This window comes from Vidua chalybeata, chromosome 5 (genome assembly GCF_026979565.1).
Source record: "Vidua chalybeata isolate OUT-0048 chromosome 5, bVidCha1 merged haplotype, whole genome shotgun sequence".
Taxonomy (NCBI): Eukaryota; Metazoa; Chordata; class Aves; order Passeriformes; family Viduidae; genus Vidua; species Vidua chalybeata.
The window spans coordinates 6,778,529-6,798,397 of record NC_071534.1 but is presented as its reverse complement, the minus strand read 5'-3'; the positions used below and the strand labels follow the sequence as shown (position 1 = coordinate 6,798,397).

General features: G+C 47.7%; 2 protein-coding genes across 6 annotated transcripts; both read right to left on the bottom strand.

Moving 5' to 3' along the window:
* Nucleotides 1-102: 102 nt before the first annotated feature.
* KCNA5 (potassium voltage-gated channel subfamily A member 5) lies at nucleotides 103-2,311 on the bottom strand. Its single transcript, XM_053942857.1, has one exon. It carries the CDS (start codon nucleotides 2,309-2,311, stop codon nucleotides 428-430), a length of 1,884 nt encoding a protein of 627 aa, XP_053798832.1. The 3' UTR covers nucleotides 103-427.
* A 5,574-nt stretch (nucleotides 2,312-7,885) lies between these two features.
* On the bottom strand, nucleotides 7,886-18,934 carry LOC128788857 (elongation of very long chain fatty acids protein 4-like). 5 transcript variants are annotated; one of them, XM_053944164.1, is made up of 8 exons: nucleotides 18,018-18,929; nucleotides 17,344-17,409; nucleotides 15,676-15,863; nucleotides 14,426-14,506; nucleotides 13,646-13,705; nucleotides 12,402-12,516; nucleotides 11,338-11,465; nucleotides 7,886-9,740 (listed from the first exon to the last, which is right to left on the bottom strand). In XM_053944164.1, exons 2-8 carry the CDS (start codon nucleotides 17,399-17,401, stop codon nucleotides 9,570-9,572), a joined length of 801 nt encoding a protein of 266 aa, XP_053800139.1. In that variant the 5' UTR covers nucleotides 17,402-17,409; nucleotides 18,018-18,929; the 3' UTR covers nucleotides 7,886-9,569. The 5 variants fall into 5 exon arrangements, with proteins under 5 accessions (XP_053800139.1, XP_053800138.1, XP_053800141.1 ...); XM_053944163.1 differs by having other exon boundaries at nucleotides 17,344-18,196; nucleotides 18,593-18,929; XM_053944166.1 differs by having other exon boundaries at nucleotides 12,394-12,516; nucleotides 13,646-13,702; nucleotides 14,443-14,506; nucleotides 17,344-18,932.
* Nucleotides 18,935-19,869: the final 935 nt, after the last annotated feature.

Below are 19,869 nucleotides of genomic sequence, written 5' to 3'. Positions count from 1 at the left end.
TACAGTACAAAACCCCACAACCTCCCCCCTCCCATCCCCAGTCCATTCATTCCTCACACACACATCCCCCCAGTTCTTTACACTAAACTCGGAGCAACTGAATTGGTTACAAATTACCCATTCAAAATCAATGACCATTTGCTAAAATAAGTTTCTACAAATTAGATTTTTCACTGTCATAATTTACCAGCTCCTGCATCATGGAGTGTAGCTTATTCTTAGTCTATTTTAAAAATAGGTGACCCTTTGTGTCATGGAAAAAGAACATAAAAACATGTATTCCTGGAGGACTGCTCAGGACAGCGATCAATTTATAAAATACAGCCTGACTTAAAAAACTAATTGGTACTAAAAGAATAATTATAGTAGCAAGTTTCTGACACCAGGAAATCCTTCTGCCCCTCTGAACTCTAACTGTCTCCTCTCCTCACAGGTCTGTTTCCCTATTGGTGTCCAGACAGAGAGCATAGAGGGATTTTCTGAGATCTACGTTACTTTTTGCTTTGATATTGGCTTTCTCTAAGGAGCTGGTGCCATTGTTGAACTCCTCACTGTTTTCCAAGTGCACAACAGATTTGTTCAGAGAGTTTTTACTGGGTCTTCTCTTCACTTCTCCCCCCGCAGTGCTGCCCTGAGCACTACTGTGTTCATCTTTGAGGACAGCCTGCTCTTCGTGGTCAGTCTCTCGGTGGTAGAAGTAGTTGAAGTTGGACACGATGACAGGGACAGGCAGGGCAATGGTGAGCACACCCGCGATGGCACACAAGGAGCCCACAATCTTGCCCCCCACAGTGACAGGTCTCATGTCCCCATAGCCCACAGTAGTCATGGTTACCACAGCCCACCAGAAAGCATCAGGGATGCTGGAGAAATGAGACTCGGGGTCATCGGCCTCAGCAAAGTAAACGGCGCTGGAGAAGAGGATCACCCCGATGAAGAGGAAGAAGATGAGGAGGCCCAGCTCCCTCATGCTGGCTTTCAAAGTCTGTCCCAAGATCTGCAGTCCCTTGGAGTGCCTGGAGAGCTTGAAGATCCTGAAGACTCTGACCAGGCGGATGACTCTGAGGATGGCCAGGGACATGGCTTGCTGCTGGCCCCCACCCCCATTGCTACTGCCAGCCCCGGGCTGCTGCTGCTCGTGGGCCAGCTCGGTGCCCAGGGTGATGAAGTAGGGGATGATGGCCACGATGTCGATGATGTTCATGATGTTGCGGGAGAACTCGGGCTTGCTGGGGCAGGCGAAGAAGCGCACGAGGAGCTCAAAGGTGAACCAGATCACACAGGTGGTCTCGATGATGAAGAAGGGGTCAGCCAGGCTACTGGGTGGTTGCATGGGTGGGGAGTCCCCGGGCGTGCCATTCAAACCTCCACCTTGTGGGGGCAGGGGTATGGGCATCTCCCTCTCGTCCCTGAACTCGGGCAGGGTCTCCAGGCAGAAGGTGATAATGGAGATGAGGATGACCAGCACGGAGACGATGGCGATGGCCCGGGCTGAGCTGGAGCTCTCGGGGTACTCAAAGATGAGCCAGACCTGGCGCTGGAACTCATTGCGGGGCAGGGGCTTCTCCTCTTCTTTGATGAAGCCCTCGTCCTCCCGGAAGCGCTCCATGGCCTCCTCACCCAGCTGGTAGAAGCGGATCTCGTCGGCGAAAACGTCGATGGAGACATTGACGGGCCGGCGGAGCTTGCCCCCGGACTGGTAGAAGTAGAGGATGCCGTCGAAGCTGGGCCGGTTGCGGTCGAAGAAGTACTCGTTGCGGAGCGGGTCGAAGTAGCGAATGCGCTTGTCGGGGTCCCCCAGCAGCGTGTCGGGGAACTGGTTGAGGGTGCCCAGCTGCGTCTCGAAGCGCAGCCCCGAGATGTTGATCAGCACCCGCTGGTGGTGCATGGCGCCCGGGTTGGCCGCCGCCGCCGCCTCCTCCTCCTCGTCGCCCGCCGCCGCCATGGCCATGCCCCGGCGGTGTCCCCCTTCCTCGGACGGCCCCATGTCCGCGGCGGGGCGCGGGGCGCGGGGCGGCGGCCGCGGCGGCGGCGCGGGGGCTGCGCGGGGCTCCGCCGGCCGCTCGTCGGGGCCGCCCGCGCCGCCTCCTGCGCGGGGACCCGGCGGGGGCCGCTCCCGCTCCTCGTCCCCCGCGGGCGGCGGCGGCGGGGCCGGCGGGGCGCTCTCCTTGCTGTCGCTCAGCTGCGGCGAGCCGGCGAGGTGCAGCAAGTTGCCCCGCCAGCGCGCCCGGCCGCCGGCGGCCGCGGCATCGTCGCCGCCCGCGATGGCCGTGGTGCCGCCGTTCTCCAGAGTCACCAGCGCGATCTCCATGGGCAGCAGCAGCAGCAGCGGCGGCGGCGGCGGCGGCGGGAGGCGGGCGCGTCTGAGGCGGCGGGCATGCTGCGCTCGCCGCGCCGCTGCCGCTGCCGCCGCCGGCCACCTCCGGGCGGCCGCGCTGCCCTGCCCTGCCCTGCCCTGCCCTGCCCTGCCTCCCCTCACTGCGCCGCCGAGCGCGGCCGAGCGCGGCCCGGGGGAGCCGCCCGGGGACCCGGATATGAACGAGCGATCATTATATTATGGTCGCTTGACGTCAAAGAGGATCCCTCCTGCTCCGCGCCCCCGCGCAGGCAGCGGCAGCATCCCCCGGGGAGCCGGGATGCCGCGTCCCCCCGCGCCCCGCCCCGCCCCGCCCCGCCGAGGGGCTGCGCACCGACGCGCTGGGGCAGCGGGGCCCGGCCGTGGCGATACCCACAGGTGCCCGGGAGGGGGATGAGCGGCGGGGGCACCGCTCCGGAGGTGCGAGAGGCCGGGCGCCGGCAGTAGGTGCGCCCGGGCAGGGGGCTGGGGCTGCCCTCCGGGCCGGGGGCGCGGGGCACAGCGCTCTCCGCTCCGCAGCCAGCGCCCCCGCCGCGCCGAGGGATTACGGAGCGGCCCCCGCGCGTGGATTTGCTCGCAGCGAGCGCTTCTGGCTGCAAACCCCCGCTCACCTCTAATGAAAATCAGAATTGAAAGCCCCGGGGATTCCCGGGTCCTCGTGGCGTGTGTCCCCCCCTCCCCATTCCCCAGCGGAATAAGAACAAAGGAAGGGATTGGGTTGGTTTTTTTTTTCCGCTTTGCGTTTGCTCTCCTCGCTCCTACTCCCTCGAGTTTCTCGCTGAATTAGTGCGGCTCCAAAAGGTGCTTCCCGAGCCAGCAAACGACATTTCTGCTGTGCTATTTTCATGTTAAAATTTGCAAACACTTTCCCATTGATGCATTCTTAAACGCACATCCAAGGCTAAAACATTTCAGTAGATGCACATCTTATTAGTGAGAATCGAGCAGCTTTACACAATGACTTCAATTACAGTTCAGCAATACAGTCGATGCTAAGATCTTACTTCCTATATTCAAGCCATGAACTCATCTATTCTACTCAAGGTCTGCAGGGAAATACACTAAATATGTATATAAATACTGTAGGATTAGAACCTATTGGTATATATACACCACTCCAGTCTTGTCGAGTTTCTGGTTTTCTAACAAAATTGATTGTGACCATTTTGCCTTCCAGTGGGCATCACAGTGACATTTTTCCCTAAATCCTTATGTTACTACTCACAGCTCCATCAAACACTTCACCTAGATTCGCTGTGACTAGTGGCTTTCCCCTAATTTAAAACATTACCTCTGTGTATGAAATCTGCCCAAAGATATTAAAAGCAGTGCCAAAATAGAAAACCATAATTGTATTAAAAGGTTTCTGTAAGTGGTGGCTTGCATTTTATCTCTGAGAACTGAGCACAGAATTACCAACCTGTTTTGCCACTGTGCCAGTGAATAAAGGACAGCTTTACTCACGCCAGTAATTTCTAGAAGCAAAATTATGTGGAAGATAAGTTCTTCTTTGAAAATAACAGCCCTTTGATTTACAGTTATTTAATGGGATAACATATTAAACCTGCAAAATGTAGGATAACACTCTGTGGGACGAGCAAAACCCATGATAAATACAGGCACACCACATACACAGCTGTGCACCCCAGTAAGGAGTGGCTGATCTGCTTCCAGTGCATATCAAGGATTACAAGCAGAGTAGGGCTTGCACACTCGAAAACTATTCTGGTTTTTCAGTTCTGTCAGCTCCAGTAATTGCAAGGCATTCTCCCTCCAAACATTGCCTCGGGAATAAACATTTATTATTTCAGGAGAAAACATCCTCAGACATCTGTGATGGTGGGCACCACTCGGAGCAGAATGAAGTGTACACAAGAGCAGTAAGTTGCTGCCTCTCCGATGTTTGTATCCATTCTGCCATTCCTTCATCAATAGCAGGGAATGCCTGGGAGGGACCACGCCGAATTTAAGTTCTAGTTCAAGTTTCTAGCTTTTCTAAGTAACAAGTTGCAGTGTTCACATCCTGAATTCGAAGGCAGATGGGATTATGCTAAAGTGCAAAGAAAAATAAAGACTTGCCCAAATTCGCTTGGATGAAAGCCTTGCAGAATACCCTATGAAGAAAATGTACATTATTAATTGATACATCAGAAAAAGGCAGCTGCTTGTACAGCATTTGAGTAACTTGTAGCTACTTTCTTTGTAGCTTTAAAAGGTCTGAGAATCTATTATGGTGTCTGTTTGTGTGGGTACAAAAGAAGAGCAGAGAAAAGGGACAAGAGAAAGTGGGAGGATGGTGTTAAAGGGGAAGGAACATCTACTCCAAGCAGGGAATTTTAAAGGACAATTTTTATTTAATAGTCTTCATTTTTTCAGCTCAGTGTAAAGACCCTGAACATGCTCTTGAAGAGCAGCAGAAAGCCAAGGTACTGGAGAGAAAGGATGACATGCAGACTAGGGAAGAATAGTGCTGAGGTGTACTACTAGTGTTTTAACCAGGCAGTCCTTGAAAAGAATTTATTTGTCCATGTACTTGTGATTTAGCCAGAGGTATTTTCTACCCTGAACACAGTCCTGCGCATCCACAACAAAACCTAGCATTCACTGCAGCTCCCACTATGCCATTCCATAGCAGGTGTAGCTGCTGGGAGCTGTCCTTCAGTGTCCCACAGCGAGATGAAAGACCCATCCCATGGAGAGGTCCCACATGCTGAGAAATGAGCCGTGGGGACGGTCTGCAGGGGTTGCATTCACCTAACCACACCCAAACTTACTTCTGCACACAATACACTCTCTGGTACCCTGACCAAGGACACCCTGGGGACATCAATCTCACAAATACTACTTCTTGTGCCATCCCTGTCACTGACAGGGAGTGGTAGCTTCACAAAAATAAAAACACGATGCTGAGCGCTGAAGAGGGGCACACCAAGCTCTCGAAGCTGCCCACAGACCTCCTCCTCCCCAGTGCTGATTGGACTCCATGTGCCTCCCTCGGCACATTTTGTGGGTACAGGGACCCCGGGGTGACATGGGTGACTCCTTTTTTTCCTTCTCCATGTGTTGACTAAATAACGGCGAGGTTGTGGCAGATGGTGAGGAAATCATCTGAAGCTGAGAGGAAACCGAAAGGGTTAAAGGCAAATCCGTGTCTCCGCCACTTGGTTAATTCCCTGGCAGCCTGATCCCGTGCTGAGATGATTCAGGCCAGAGAGAGGCACTGCCACAGTCCCCAGGCAGACCCTAGAGAAAAGACTCGTATTTCCTGTCCAGGAGGATTAAGTACCAGGCCATTGAGAAATCACAGTAAACATCTGGATGGAGCACTCCATCTATCAAGCCCTAATCCACGAAGCTATTCATTAATGAATTCAGCACATTCACACTGTTCTATATATAGGGCTGGCTGATTTTTCTAAATGTTTGGTTTCTAGGTGGTTTACATCTGTATCAACAGATTTTTATTTTTTGGGTGAAGCAATCTACTGTATTCTGCTTTTGCTTGTTTAATTGTTTAGAGTAATTCTTTTGCCTTTTTAAAAAAACAAACAACACAGCTGTGTTTTCTGATAGTATATAAAAAAATCCAATAGTTAAAACCCAACCGCATCCCTGCGTTTTATATTGCTTTGCAATTTTAAGCCCAAGTTCCTCTGGAAACTTTCCATCACACAGGGATGGAAAAAACATTAAATAGTAATTGATTTTCTTTTCTGTATTTTGTTTTGATTAAAATGAGAATCCCTCTCATTTATCTTCAGAGAGAAAGTAAGCACTGAGTAAATGGTCTGGTTAATTCAAAAGTAATTTGATCAGAGCATCCATAATTTACATTGACTGGAACAGCAGGAAAGATGCTGAGCACTACCAGATATCAAGCTTATTCATTTCAGCTGCCTACTTGCACTATGCTTTACATCTTGTTCATGTAAACTGCTCTACGAACATCTAATGACCCACAGTTTGTAAGGGGGAGACTTACACACCACCATGCCCTCAAAAGTCATCTGTTAAGATTGAATAACACTACAGCTCCCAGTAAACATGCTGTGGAGCTGAGTGTGCTGCTTTCCACACAGCTGTGCCAGCCTCCTTCCAGAGCAACTGCAGCCTTTGTCACTCATATTGGTAGAACCAGCATTTGGCCCGGAGGTTTTTCACAAATCCAGCTGTGACAGGATATTTTCAACCCATCCTCAAAGCTTTGGACTCTACCAGACAGCATGAGCCATCCAAGCTTGCAATTTATAATTTCTCTCCCCTTTTTACTTTCAGTGCTTTGCTGTGGCGTAATCTTTAATTCCAGGGACTTGATTTTAGAGGGGAAATCCCATTCAGTGCCTTTATTCTCTGTTAAATTCCAGGAGCACATAGCTGTGCTCTCAGGTTTTTGTCACAACAGGGTGGCCCAGGTGGACAGTTCCAACTGGGACAACCCAATTTTAAAACAGGAGAATGAAGCCAAGCAAGGGCAATCTGAAGGAGTAACCTGCAGAGCTACTCAGCTATACCACTGCAGTTTTTTCTTCACTGACAATGCAAATACCCTCACAAGTGAATTTTGCTTGCATCAATGCTTCTGTAACAGCTGTGCTCCGTGCCAATGTCTGTTCCTGTATGGAAAGCAGGGTGTTTCTGGGCAAACTCAATCCCTCCTTATCAGTCAACTGAAAATACTTCATTTTCATCCTGTGCCATGAAAGTCACACCAACAAAAAGCTCTTGCTCATTCAAGATCAGGCCACTCACTCAGGCTGTGAGGAAGAGGGACAGGAATAAACCAAAGGTTTCATGTCTAGAACAAGTGGTGACAGCGGTGTCTGATTTAGGTGATCAGTCACTTCAAGCTGTCAGGTGACAGATTTGTACATTCATGTTTTGTTACCACCTATGTGGCCAGTGACACTCCAGAATCCATGGCTTTGTCACACATAGACACAAATTAAGCTGCATAGGCTGCCTTAAAAAGAAGGTAAATGGCATGTTTAGAAATTCATGTGTTTTAAGAGTGGAAAAGCAAGGAGTAATCTCATTCAGATTTCATGCTCATTTCCTGCTCAATTTTTAAGCAGTCATGAGTCAAGGAAAATCAAAATACATGATGCTTATTCTGGTATAAAATTATGAGTGAACTTAGTTACTACATTCTGAAAACATTAAAGTGAGGGGAAACTGAGGTTTCAACCTACTCATGTATAGGAAAAAGAGCATTAGATTGCTTTGTGAGCACAGATAATTTAGCCAGCTGCAGGAAATGCTCTACCACAAAACTAGGAGGCCAAAGGTACTGATGGTTTAAACAGGAGAGGGCTGTAAATGAATCATTAGGTGAACTGGAATAATGAAACAGCTTTACTTGCACTGAATCTTCAGCTCTGGAGAGCCCCCAGGGGAAACCTTCCACGTGAATATGTTAGATACACAGCAGATCCCGTTTTCTTGTCTTTCCAAACAAAGGGAGGAATGAAGGACCCACCCAAGGATTTGCTAGTTAAAATTCTGACAGAAGAACTCCAGTATGCAAAAGTGTCACGATTTATTAATTTATTAGCATGGAAAAATAGTTGACAGGAAGAAAACCAGCTAGCACAGATGAGTGATTCTCATGCTCACCAGTGACAACCAGAAGAGAGACTGCTCAAATCAAAGGAAAGCCATTTATGATGTGTCCTTGTGACAGTGTGAACAAGTCCTTTGTGGCTGTGTGCGAAGGGGAGGAGGGTGAGGAATGGCAGAATATTGTTATATCTTCCATATGTGTGTGGAGGGACTGAAGGAAAGGATTGGGGTACAAACACAGAGCAGCGAGGAACAAGTTGAATTTATTTTTTGCAGCCACTCGACTCCAGATTGCCGTAGGGCACACGGCTCTTTGGGGTACATCCATCTGCTAGGTTCAGGCCAGCTCTAGTCCTCTGGACATTCCCAGTGGAGTTGGACTTCCTTATATTTGAGGTGGATTTGGCTTGGCAATGGCAATGCCTCATGTCACTAATTCAAATCCTCTCCTTCAACACCTTTGTGTCTCACAAAATACCACTACTCTGTAGTACCGGTTTTAATCAGCTGAGCAGGATTCAATCAATAATTACCACTTGGTAGTTTAATTAGGATCTTCAAAGTACTACCACATCAAAACTTTAACAGTATTTAACAGTCTGCAGATGAATATAAGTGCCAAATTCTAGTCGTAATTGATTTAGGAGCAAAAAAAAGAAGCCAATTAGTGATGTCTTAAAATCAATGGAGCTATACAGCTTTGTGCTACCCAATGAATTGAATTTATACATTTTGTATTAATTCTTATACAATTAGGTAGTGGAGGTGGTTGCTTATGGTGTTGTTAAACTCTTTATGTTTGACAAGAAGCAAAATTTAAAAATAACAGCATTAAAAATAATAACAAATTGGAGAAAAATCTTATGAACATCAATCTATTCTTTCTAGTTCAATTATGGCATCTACAAGGAACAATACCAAGTATCTTCATGCATTAAAATCCTCTATTGGTATGAGAGCAACCAAAGGGAAATAAGCATTCCAGAAAATGGGACATGGTGATTTACTGCACTGGTTTCTTATTAGCATGAACGTGCTAATAATGCCTTCTTTAGCTTCAGGACAGTGAAGACACCTGTCCAGCCAGACAACCCAATGTCCAATTTCCTTGCTGCTTATACATCAGGACCACCCCAGGCCTAGTAAGAGCTTCCTTAGCAGGACAGGGTGGGATGCAGTGTCCCACCAGCAGTCCCTGTGGATTCCTGGCTGCTGCTGCTACCTGGACATTGATTTCCAGGCTGGAGGCACATGGCTCTGCCTGACCTACAACACCAAGCTGAGATAATTCTGTGGATGCAAAGAAACCCTCTACAGCCTAAGAAATGAAGCAGGGAGCTGTAGCTGGCTGCTAGACCTTGGACACCAAGTTAAAGATGGAAGGGAAAAAGACCTTATCTTGCAAATGTCCCAAAGCCTGCGATGCTGGTGACTACTTGGCTTAGCTTGGCCTCATCTTAATGAACTCTGCTCCTCAGTTCCTTAATCCCTGAGTTTACACCATTCCTTTCTTCTCCCTAACCTGGGGTATTTGAAGGCAAAGCATGAGCCTCACACACACTCCCCAGATACATTTTCTTCCTGAAACCACGTCACAAGCAGCAGAGAACGCTCATGTTCATTAGGCTGTGCTCTCTGTCCTCTTTGATTTCCATCAAGTCAGCTTTTCCTGCTTTCCCCTAATGTAGGTCTGATAGTAGAAGTGCAGGAAGAGAGCCAGGAGGCTGAGGATGTAGAGGAAGACTGCGGTGTTGAAGCCATCAGGGAATGGGCACTCCGTGAAGAGGTTGTAGGAGGAATGAGCAGCAATGGCCACAAACTGGCACTGGAAGAGGTGGGAAGAAAAAAGCAGCCAGATTAGGAAACCTGCATGAGATACACCTCAGCTGGCCATTGAGACCATCACAGCTATCACAACATCCTAGCAGTGTCCTCAACCCACAGGATCACCTGCTTGCCTCTCCTGACATCCCTGGTAACCTTCCTTTCAAGTTTAGCAGTGTTTTCCCACCAGGAAAGATGTCCACCAAACCTGGAGGTTTAACCAGTCCAGCCCCTCCTGCCCTTGGCCCATTTCTCTGCCATAGTGCAGTAACAAAGATGCTGGAATATGGAAACTGAAGGTGAGAGATTCCTCTTCTCCAGTGGCAATCAAGTTATTATACCCATAATTATTTTGATTTGTATTTTAACTTGCAGAGAGGAACTAGAGATACTACCTTTATTCATTTAAACATTCAACATTAATATTTTTTTTTGTATTTTACTAAGTCACCTGTCCTAATACCCTGAAGCAATGAGTTCTACCAACCAAAGAGCTATTAAATATTTTTTTCCTGTGCTATAATTTGCATTATAAATACCTTTTTATTTCATACAATGCTTTCTTGTTCTGCTTTGCCATGCAGGCTAAGTGAGAATTCTGGAGCAGCCTTCACTGCACCACTGTTTTACACATATCCTCTTCCTCTTCCCTTGTACCTGCATACTTTTGGCTTGCAAAGCCTCTCTTTGAGTGGAAAAATCAACCATTGTCCTTGTCTGGACGATTGCATTTATGCTGTATCTTTGAAAAAAACATGGGCTTTTCCCCCAGGTTTGTAACTTCATCAGAGATGAGGGAAAGAAAATCCAAAGGGATTTTCTGGAGAAAGACTAAAATTCACGTATTTCTCCTTAACTTGCCTGTTTGCCTGCAGTTAGAGAACCCCTTCCTTTCTGAAGGAACTGAATCAAGGCTCCCCAGTCTGCTGCCCTATTGAGAATCCAAAGTTTCCCTGAACCACTGCCCCCACCTCTCCACATCAAGCTCTGTTTTCAGTGCTCCATATAGAACATAAAAAGGAGCACTCCAATTAATTTTTCTCTTCCCTTCCCATTACAAAGCTGTGGATAATTAGTTTGATATGGTCACTGAAGGCCTCTGATAGTCTTGTGAAAGCAGCATTTAGAGCAGGTCACCCCTGGCTTCACCTCTCAGAGTGGCACACGAGAGCACCTGGGGATGTGCTGCCCTCCGTGGGCCGTCACTATAGGACACGAGGAAACACGACTGCGAGCAGCGAGCTGCTGCTATTGTAGAGGTAAAAGAGCAAGTTTCTTTTTCTGACTCTGGCCTTTACAGTTTTCCAAAGGTGCCAGTGGATTGGAGGGTGAAAGTGCCACCTCTCCAACGACACTGGACAAACTACCAATCCATCAAATTTCTCCTCCTCTATGAAGGAGTGCGAAACAATAAGTTATTTACAGAAAGTGTGTGAGAAAGTTTGCTACAAGAATGTAAACTCAGAAGGCTTTAGAAAATCTTAAAGAATCAGGGCGACAGTGGGCAGCAAGCAGATGGAGCCCGTGAGGTGACAGACAGCAGGGGCCATCACACCTGAGGTGTGGGAGGGCAGGGGTGAAGACCTGGAGCTAATTACCAGCTGCAGGATGGTCAGGTAGCGCTTCCACCACAGGTGCCGGCGCATCCGCGGTCCCAGGCTGGCCAGGGCGTAGTAGCCATACATGAAGATGTGGACAAAGGAGTTCAGCATCCCAACAAAGAAGGCTGAGGAGTGAAGAAGTGAGGTTGAACAAGGCACACCACCCATTCCAGGCTAACACCGTGAAGGGCTCATAGCCACTATGACGATGCTTCCAAAATACACCACACCCACCTCTGTGCATGAACATTCCACCTGGGATCTCATACCTCCCATGCAAAACCAGGACACCGTGGAAGCACGTCAGCTTCCCCCTTCCTTCAGCATCCAGAATCACTGGATGGGTTGGGTCGGAAGAGACCTCAAAGGCCATCAGCTCCAACCCGCTAGAGTCGCCCCAAAATTTTATCTGGCCTTGAACACTGCCAGGGTTGGGGCATCTATGATATACCCAACCCATATCAAGTGTTCAGGGACAGAGAGGGGCTTCAAAGGCAGACTTTGATTGTCTGACCTAAGCATTTTGCACCATTCTGGTGTCAAGGCCGTGTAGCCAAAATGACTTCCCCAAAGAAGAATGCCCCAGCATCTTGTATAGAGCTTACCTAGAGTGGCTGAGTACCCAGATGCTTCTCTTCCAAAAGGGGCAGCGTTCTGGATACAGCCAAGAAATGGGCACAGGCAGAGCAGGAAACAGAGCCAGAACCTGGGCTGCTGCCCCAAGGCCTCTGACTGGGGAGTGAGGGAGCACTGCTCTGGGAGGAGATATACATAAACCTTCTGTGGGATATTATGTTTTTCTGTTTGGACCCACTCTGATGGCACACTCTTATTCTGGGTGAGGCAGTGAACATGGCAGCCTAAATAGTCCCAAGAGCTGAGCAGATGGGATCATCTGAAATCAGATGGGATCATCTGAAACAAGCTTTTCTCACCTTTAGAAGTAGGTGAGCTTCCTACCTGCCAGTCAGCCCATCAGCACTGTTAATGCTACCTCCACGGCCCAAAAAAGCCATGAGAAACACAAGGTTTTTTTGCAGCAGAATTTCTTACAAGCACACCTTGTCCTCCAGGCACGTATTTGACCCCTGACCACCAGTTGAAGAGCATAGAGCCATGATGGTACACGTGCAGAAAAGTCACCTGCTCTTGTTTCTTGCGCAGAATTAAGAAAACCTGAAAGAAGCCAGGCAAAGGAAAACCTTGAGTCAACGTGTTTAGACAAAAATTTCACAGTAAAAAATTATAAAAATAGCTAATGATGAGTCTGAATCTCCCAAACCCATTTCCTCTGCTGTTAACAAAAACTGGTGAAATGCAATAGAACTTATAGGGGGAGCTGGAAGACAGAATTTCTTCCAGAAAGACCCAAATATTTTTATGTCTGGATTCAGGGCCCAGACTCCAAAAAGGACACATCTGAGACTCAGACTGAGCTTCCATACAATTCACAGCTGCTTGGATCTGCTCCTTTTCAGGACATAGGTTCTATATTTACTGCTACCAGACAATAACCCACAGAAAATCCACTGTGCTGAATGGCCAAACCCTCCTGGAATTTGCATTCGTAAAGAGAATGGTTTTGTCAGATGAATAAGTGTCAGGTCATTGCATTTCACCATGCACATTCATACACACACACAGCAAAAAGTGAATCTGCTTTTTAGGCACTCAGGACTGGCAAAAAACTGCTTTTGTTGCTGATGCAAACAGAGAGAGGATTGGCCAAAACCCTGGCAATAGGCCTAGGAAGGATCCACATGTTTATTCACATTTCAGTGGGTTGTTAGCTTACACCCCAAAGAGCTGTAAAATTTCAGGCCAGGACACAGCTGTCTTCTGCTGGCCAAGCAGAGGCCTTGCCCAGTCACTTAGTTCATTTACAGTGCAGAAGGACACCTGAAGACAAGCTGTAAAGAGCTGGACTTTCAATTCCCCCAGGACACAAACCTTTAGTGCAGAGCTCCAGGAAAATCCATGGCAGCAGAGATGCCAGGACTTGTCCAGCTCCTTTTCTGCCCCACTGTTAATCAGCCAGCCAGGCAATAGCAGAACCTGTGTGGAACCAGCAGCTAAAATTTTGGGGACCCACTTGGCAGCAGCCAGGGGTAAAGCCTCTCCCCTAGCACTGTGCCCAGCCTCAGGAAGGGTGCTGGGGAGGGAGTGTGTGCAGCCGAGGGATGGAGACAGGCAGCGAATCAATACAGGATCAGCCCAGGACATCAGTTCTGGCACGCTGCCCCTTTCTGACAAAGAAGTATCAGTGTCCAGCCCCGGCCCCGCTGAGGAGCTGAGCCCTCCTTACCGTATCCAGCAGCTCGATGACTTTGGAGAAGAAGAACCACCAACACACTCTTGCCATCTGCTGGGCAGCACAAGGCACGGCGGTTAGAGCTTTACCCAAAATCAACACATTTTCAACCATGCTGTATCCCTGCCCACCCGGGGTCTGCAGCAAGGGGGGAAAATTACGGGGTGCTTTTTTTTTTTTTTTTTTTTTAATTCCAGATGGTAAGACTCTGAAAAACTGAAAAGATAATACGATGCTTGCATCTGTTCAAAGCAAGGCATTGTAACTCCAAATTCAAAGAGAAAAAACTCATGCAGCATTTTTGGAAAGCTAACGCTGGTGGGACCCAAACCACTGTAACGACCAGGGAATAGCTTTAGCTAAACCCCGCTGCTAAAAGAAGGGTTGAGTGAGATTTCTGTCATGCAAGGCAGAAGATATAAAAATCAGTTTTCTTGTTGGAAGAGATCACCCAGAATCCTTACAATCCATGTGAATAATCACATCTATTTCAATAATAGATTTGCAGTATTGATACTTTAGCTGGTAAGATCACCCTCTCTGCAGTGGTCAAAGAGCAAACTTAGATGGCTGGGTTGACTGAAATGATTAATTTTAGAGAACTAAAGTAAAGTGCAACAACTGTTGAAGCAGACAGTTTAGTGGAATAGATTTACAGGCAACAACAAAATGGAGTCAAAGACTTCTTAGCCATGCAAATTGCTGTTTATGAGCAAAAGAATCTCCTAGCCACGGGAGGGCAGGGCCTAAGGCAAGCTTTCTCCAGAACTGTACCCTCATTCCCAGCTCACTCCGGCTGTAATCCACTGGCTGGCACAGGTAGCTGTAGTTGGCCAAGACTGAAGTGACCAGAAACTGAAACAAATGAAAAGCAAATAGAAATCAATTTGCTGTTCAATGCCATCGGTTCCAAAAAAGATGGGCATGTTAGTGCTAAGGTAGTAGGGTCTCAGTCTTATAGTTACTGACAGAAAATCCATGGACAAAGAGTAAAAAGCTAAAACAAAGTACTTCACATCCTGGTTGAAATCTCAAAAAAAAGCAAATTTGGCCTGGGAAGATTTGTAACTCTTTTTGTAATCACTGGAGGGCTCAAAACTACTTTGCAAGAATACTGAATTCTAGGCTTCTGAGTCTTTCTGAGAGACTCTGTTCTCCTTTGCAAAGATCCAAGGCTGATCTGTTTTGGTAGGCTGCATTTGCCTGTTCATTGGAAAGCCAAAAACTGTACCAAGTAACCAGTATAACTGGACAATCAAGCACAGAAAAGCAATTTACACACCTGTCCTCAGATGGAGCAGCATTTGTTAAAAAAAAAATCAAAAGCAATTCATGCTAATGTAACACTTGCAATACAAATTAAAAGGGCACATTTGTTGGCATCATAATGTTTTTGAAACCTATTTGGCCATGTTCCCTCAAAGAGTTTTCAGTGGCCTACATAAACTAGGGGGAACAGGCTTGTGGAAAAGCTTATGCATTAAGAACAAGCAGAAAAAAAATGTTCTTAACACTCTCAGCAGCAGGAAGACAGAGAGTGCTTGGCACTCCTGGAGAGAACTGCCAACTTTGGAAAATCATAGGATGTTAAGGGGTTGGAAGGGACCTTAAAGATCACCTAGTCTCAACCCCCTGCCTTGGGCACCTTCCACTAGCCCAGTGGTTCTCATCCTCAGAGATGGGTCCATCACCAGCCAGACTCGAGGCGAAAGGAGGCCGTTCCACATCCTCCACACACTCTGTACCTAATGGGGAATTCTCAACTAGCAATTCATTCATTCCTTCAGGATGAATGAAATCCCGTGTTCATTTCATGAATGGCAGGGGGATTGAGAAACGGGAGGAAAACAAGCACAGCAGGACAATACTGCTCCTCTTGTGGCAAAACAGGGACACGTCCAAGCCAGCTCCCACTCCCTTCAGCAGAGTCCATCAGCAAAAGCCGTTCAAACCCTGGAAGCTGGAGGCTCTGGAATTCAAACCCTTCTCGGGTGCTTACCTAGGAGCCAATCCTGCCTCCTCACCTCGTAGAACATGTAGCTGGATAATGCCACCATGGCCAGGTTGTAGGCGAGCAGTGGAGCCCGCAGCTCCAGCCGCCGCCGCTGCCGCATGCAGGACGGCCCCAGCGCCACCATGAAGAGGTAGGAGGTGAAGACCAGGGTGACTGGAAGTGGGGAGTAGACCAGTGGCCACGGGTCTGTCCTTGGATCTGAGAAGCAAAACACACAGCCACAGCTGGCACCTCCACACAGCACGGGGCGGATATATTTAATTGTATTTCATTACTTCCCTTCGGCGCACTTGCTGCAGAAAGAAAATTGGTGTCTTTGTGTCTTTGCCAAGCTGCACCTCAGTCCTTCTGCTCTGACTCTGCCAAAAGGCTTTAGCACAAAGATTTTAGCCCAATTTTTGGGTATGGACTACAGTACTGGAAGGCAGAGCTTTCCTGGGATGAGCTGGAGCCCTCCCTGGGTGAAAGGAGTGATCCCAGACACTGTGCAGGGAGGCACAGGAACAGCCAAAGCAACAGTGGCTCCTCAGGAGTGTAAATCTTTACAGCTAAATAATAAAAGTGTTCCAATCACTGGTGTTACTTCCTTGCAATCCTCAGAATATCTGATATTCTCCACTCCTTCGTTTTTATATCTCATAGAGTGGGCTCTCTTAAGAAGCATGAATTCACTGGGAAATGCCAAAACACTTATCCCTGCTGAAACAGCTCTTTGGTCCTACAGCAAAGGGAAACTCAAGAGATTTTCTGTCATGCCACCTCCTCCTAATCCTGCTATCACCCAGGATATGTTATATCAGCAAAAACATCCCAGGTACCATTCATGCTTTCCTTTCCTGTGCAATCACTGCTCTGTCAAACTCTTTCATTTTTTTATAAATGCTGTACCAGTCTGGACAACTCTGTTAATCCCCCTCCCTTCTAAACCTTCCAGTTCATTATGATGGCTGTTATGGGCTGTGTCAAGAGCTCTTTGATATTCCATTTCTAGATTTAGCTGTTCATCAGAAGTCCTGAATCCCAATTTACACTCTATTGTGAAATTCAAGTCCTGAAACATTTACCGAGCATTATGTAAAGTCTGAGCATTATGCCCCATGTCCTCCTCTTGCAAGTCTGCTGTTCTACCTTCATGGCATTTTGTGGCTTTTCTTTACATCCAGAGATACGTCAGACCTTTGGGACCAAATGGAGCCTTTAACTACTGAAGATCTGATGTCTCCTCACTGCAAGCTGTCAAATCTCAAGCACTGAGGAGTGGTTACTGCCAATATTTCATTAGATAACAGGTTTTCCTGGCATCACAAAGAGTTTAAACCCCAAAGTATTGACTCTTTGGTCAACTAAGCTTTCCCATGACACATGAAAATGCATTTTAAAAAAATCACTTCCTTTAGTACTCCAGACTCAACAGGCAATCCCAAGCTCCACATCTTGTCAGAGCCCACTGGGAAATCCCCCATCCCCTCATTCTTTACTGTGATCCAACTGGAGGGTCAATGAGATATATTTCAAGGGAAGTTTGTGATCACGGAGAAGGAAAAGTGGAAATCTGCTTAGTGAAGAAAATGTAGGCTAGTGTAAGGATTGCATTCCTTCTAGGTTTGGTTTTCATGATCATGAAAAATGATCATGAAATTATGCAGAAATTCCCATTTTAGACAGCATCTCTACCTACCTCCACTTTCAAGAATCCAGTTGTAGAATTCCTGAGTTTTCTGCCAAGTTGAAGCCATCCCAAGTTCTGCAAATAAATTAACTTGACTGAATCAGGAATGAAGAGGCTCTTTAGACAAAGGCTCAGAACTACAGCTAATGAAAGGACAATAGTTTGCTTTCTAAAAATTTAACTTTTAGAGCAGGATTAAAGTCCCCTTTAAAAAATGAAGAAAGAGAACACTCCCCCTCCCCCCCTGCAATGATTAGCTACTTAACTTCCAGATTTTATTTATTTATAAATTTAAATACCTTATAATTTAATTTCCAGATTTTGATATTTCATGGAGTTTTCACCTTTAAAACATTCTCTGAGCAGCTGCATGTGATCTGCCAGATCCAAGAGGGAACTGCCAGTACCATCGGGAAATCAGTCACGTGGCATTTTTTCCTAAAGCAGTGCGGGCATGACATTCACATGAGGACACACACCAGGTGTCATAACTGCATTTTCTGCAGGTAGTATTGGATATTCCCAGTGCTGGAAGGCAGCTAGGGATTCATTCGGCACTGCTGCAGCTCCAGAGGGGTTAACAGAGCTGGCTATTTGGTTTTCTGAGGCCCCAGGTTATACATTAATTTTGTTTTATCTTGTATAGATTCTGTAATATAGTATGTAAAGTAGAATACTCATACGTATTTTAATGATCCTCCTCTTCCCTTCTTTCCTTTAGCAGGGAGATGTTTTCAAAGGCACTTAGCAGTTCTCCTAGAAAACACTTTTCTGCAGTTAGTTTCAACAGCTGGAGCTACCTGATCCAGTTCTCTCCATTAGCAAATACACAGGAACAGCTTCCTCCCAGTTTCATCTCCTGCTGGCATTGAGAAAAGCACATTTTCTCCTTTGACCCCTCCTCACAGACTGTGACACCCAGGCCCAACATCGTGTCGGTGACAGACACCCCCAAATTTCTCTCCTGCAGTTAATCCTTGCAGTCAACCTCCTTTTTGGGTGTTCCTCTGGCACAAAGCCGGAGACCCCTGGGAGGTGTCACACCCATCCTGACCCAGAAACACATGCCCTTGTGATCCGGGTGCACTCTGCCAGCACCCAGATTAGTCGGCGATTATCAGTGGGCTCTGAGTCAATCCCGCAGGGATTCCACACGGTTACCAGTCCCCAGAAAATCCACACACACTCCAGCTCTCTCCACTTCCCTTCCTTCCCCCCAGACCCGTCGGGAAAAGGCAGGAAGGAGGAGCAGACTCACCGCAGCAGCGCAGCCGGCTCCGAGCATCCCTTTTTTCTCCAGGGCTGTCCCCAGCCGGTCGCGGCGCAGGTGGAGCCGGCAAAACAAGGAGCTGCAGGCTGTGCTCGGCTTTCCTCTCCACAAGGGAGGTGAGTGCATCCCCTGCGAGTCTCCCACAGCCGTGGTGGATCTTCAGGCCTTCTTCTTCTTCAGCCTCCCAGCGGCGGCCACCAAAACCCCACCGCGAGCCGCAGGCACCGTGGGGTTGTCGCGCAACTTTGCCAGAATAAGGGGTTACATCACATACTCCTCCCCCGCCCTCTCTTGCCTCTCCCCACACGGTTTATCAGATTAGGGGACTGGAAAGAAGAAGGAAACGAATGCAGAAGATTCCTGGGATTCCACAGGAGTGAACCAGTGACCTTTAGTGCCCGGGCCCGGCCAAGTGGGAACCGGGCCAGCATTTCTTGTGCAGGTTTCTTCAGGACACAGCACGACAGCTTTGCAGATAGTAGAAGATGAGGGATCACGGCTGGAAAGCAGTCTGTTTGGAGCACTCCTTCAGACCAGCACAAGGGGCTGACAGCAAGCCTTTTGTGTGCTCAAAATAGGTCCCGACCACCAAATGAGGGGACAGAGAACAGTGGGAATATACTCACTCACTCACTCACTCACTCACTCTCACTCACTCACACTCACTCACTCTCACTCACTCTCACTCACTCACTCTCACTCACTCACTCACTCACTCACTCTCACACTCACTCACTCACTCACTCTCACTCACTCACTCACTCACTCACTCACTCACTCTCACTCACTCACAGCAGGGAAAACTCAGCTGGAGTCATCCCCTCATATCCAGCCTGTGTCCCTGGGGGAGTCACATTTACTGCTTTTAATGACAGGAGAATATTTGGAGGGGTGTGACAGAGACACCAAGTGATCTCCAGCAACTGCATCAAGGGAAAATGCAGAGAGCTGCAGTGATTCAGTCCCACGTGGGGGGACCTTTGCAGAACCAGGAGCCTGGACCCCACCCTCCAAGAAACAGCCCAAAGCCAAGTGATGGGGTTCAGCTTGGTCACCTGGGGCCACCTGGAGGGTGGATACATCCTCTTCTTTTCCCAGTGGGCACAGATTATTAGCAAACTCCTAATAAACTAGAAGGTAGCACCATTTCTCATACCACTGCATTGTGTCTGTCACCAGATGCATGACAAACCTTTTGGAAGGGCAAAGCACCAAAGATTAGCTTTTCAAAGCAGCTTTAGGAATTAGGCAGATCATGTGCTGGG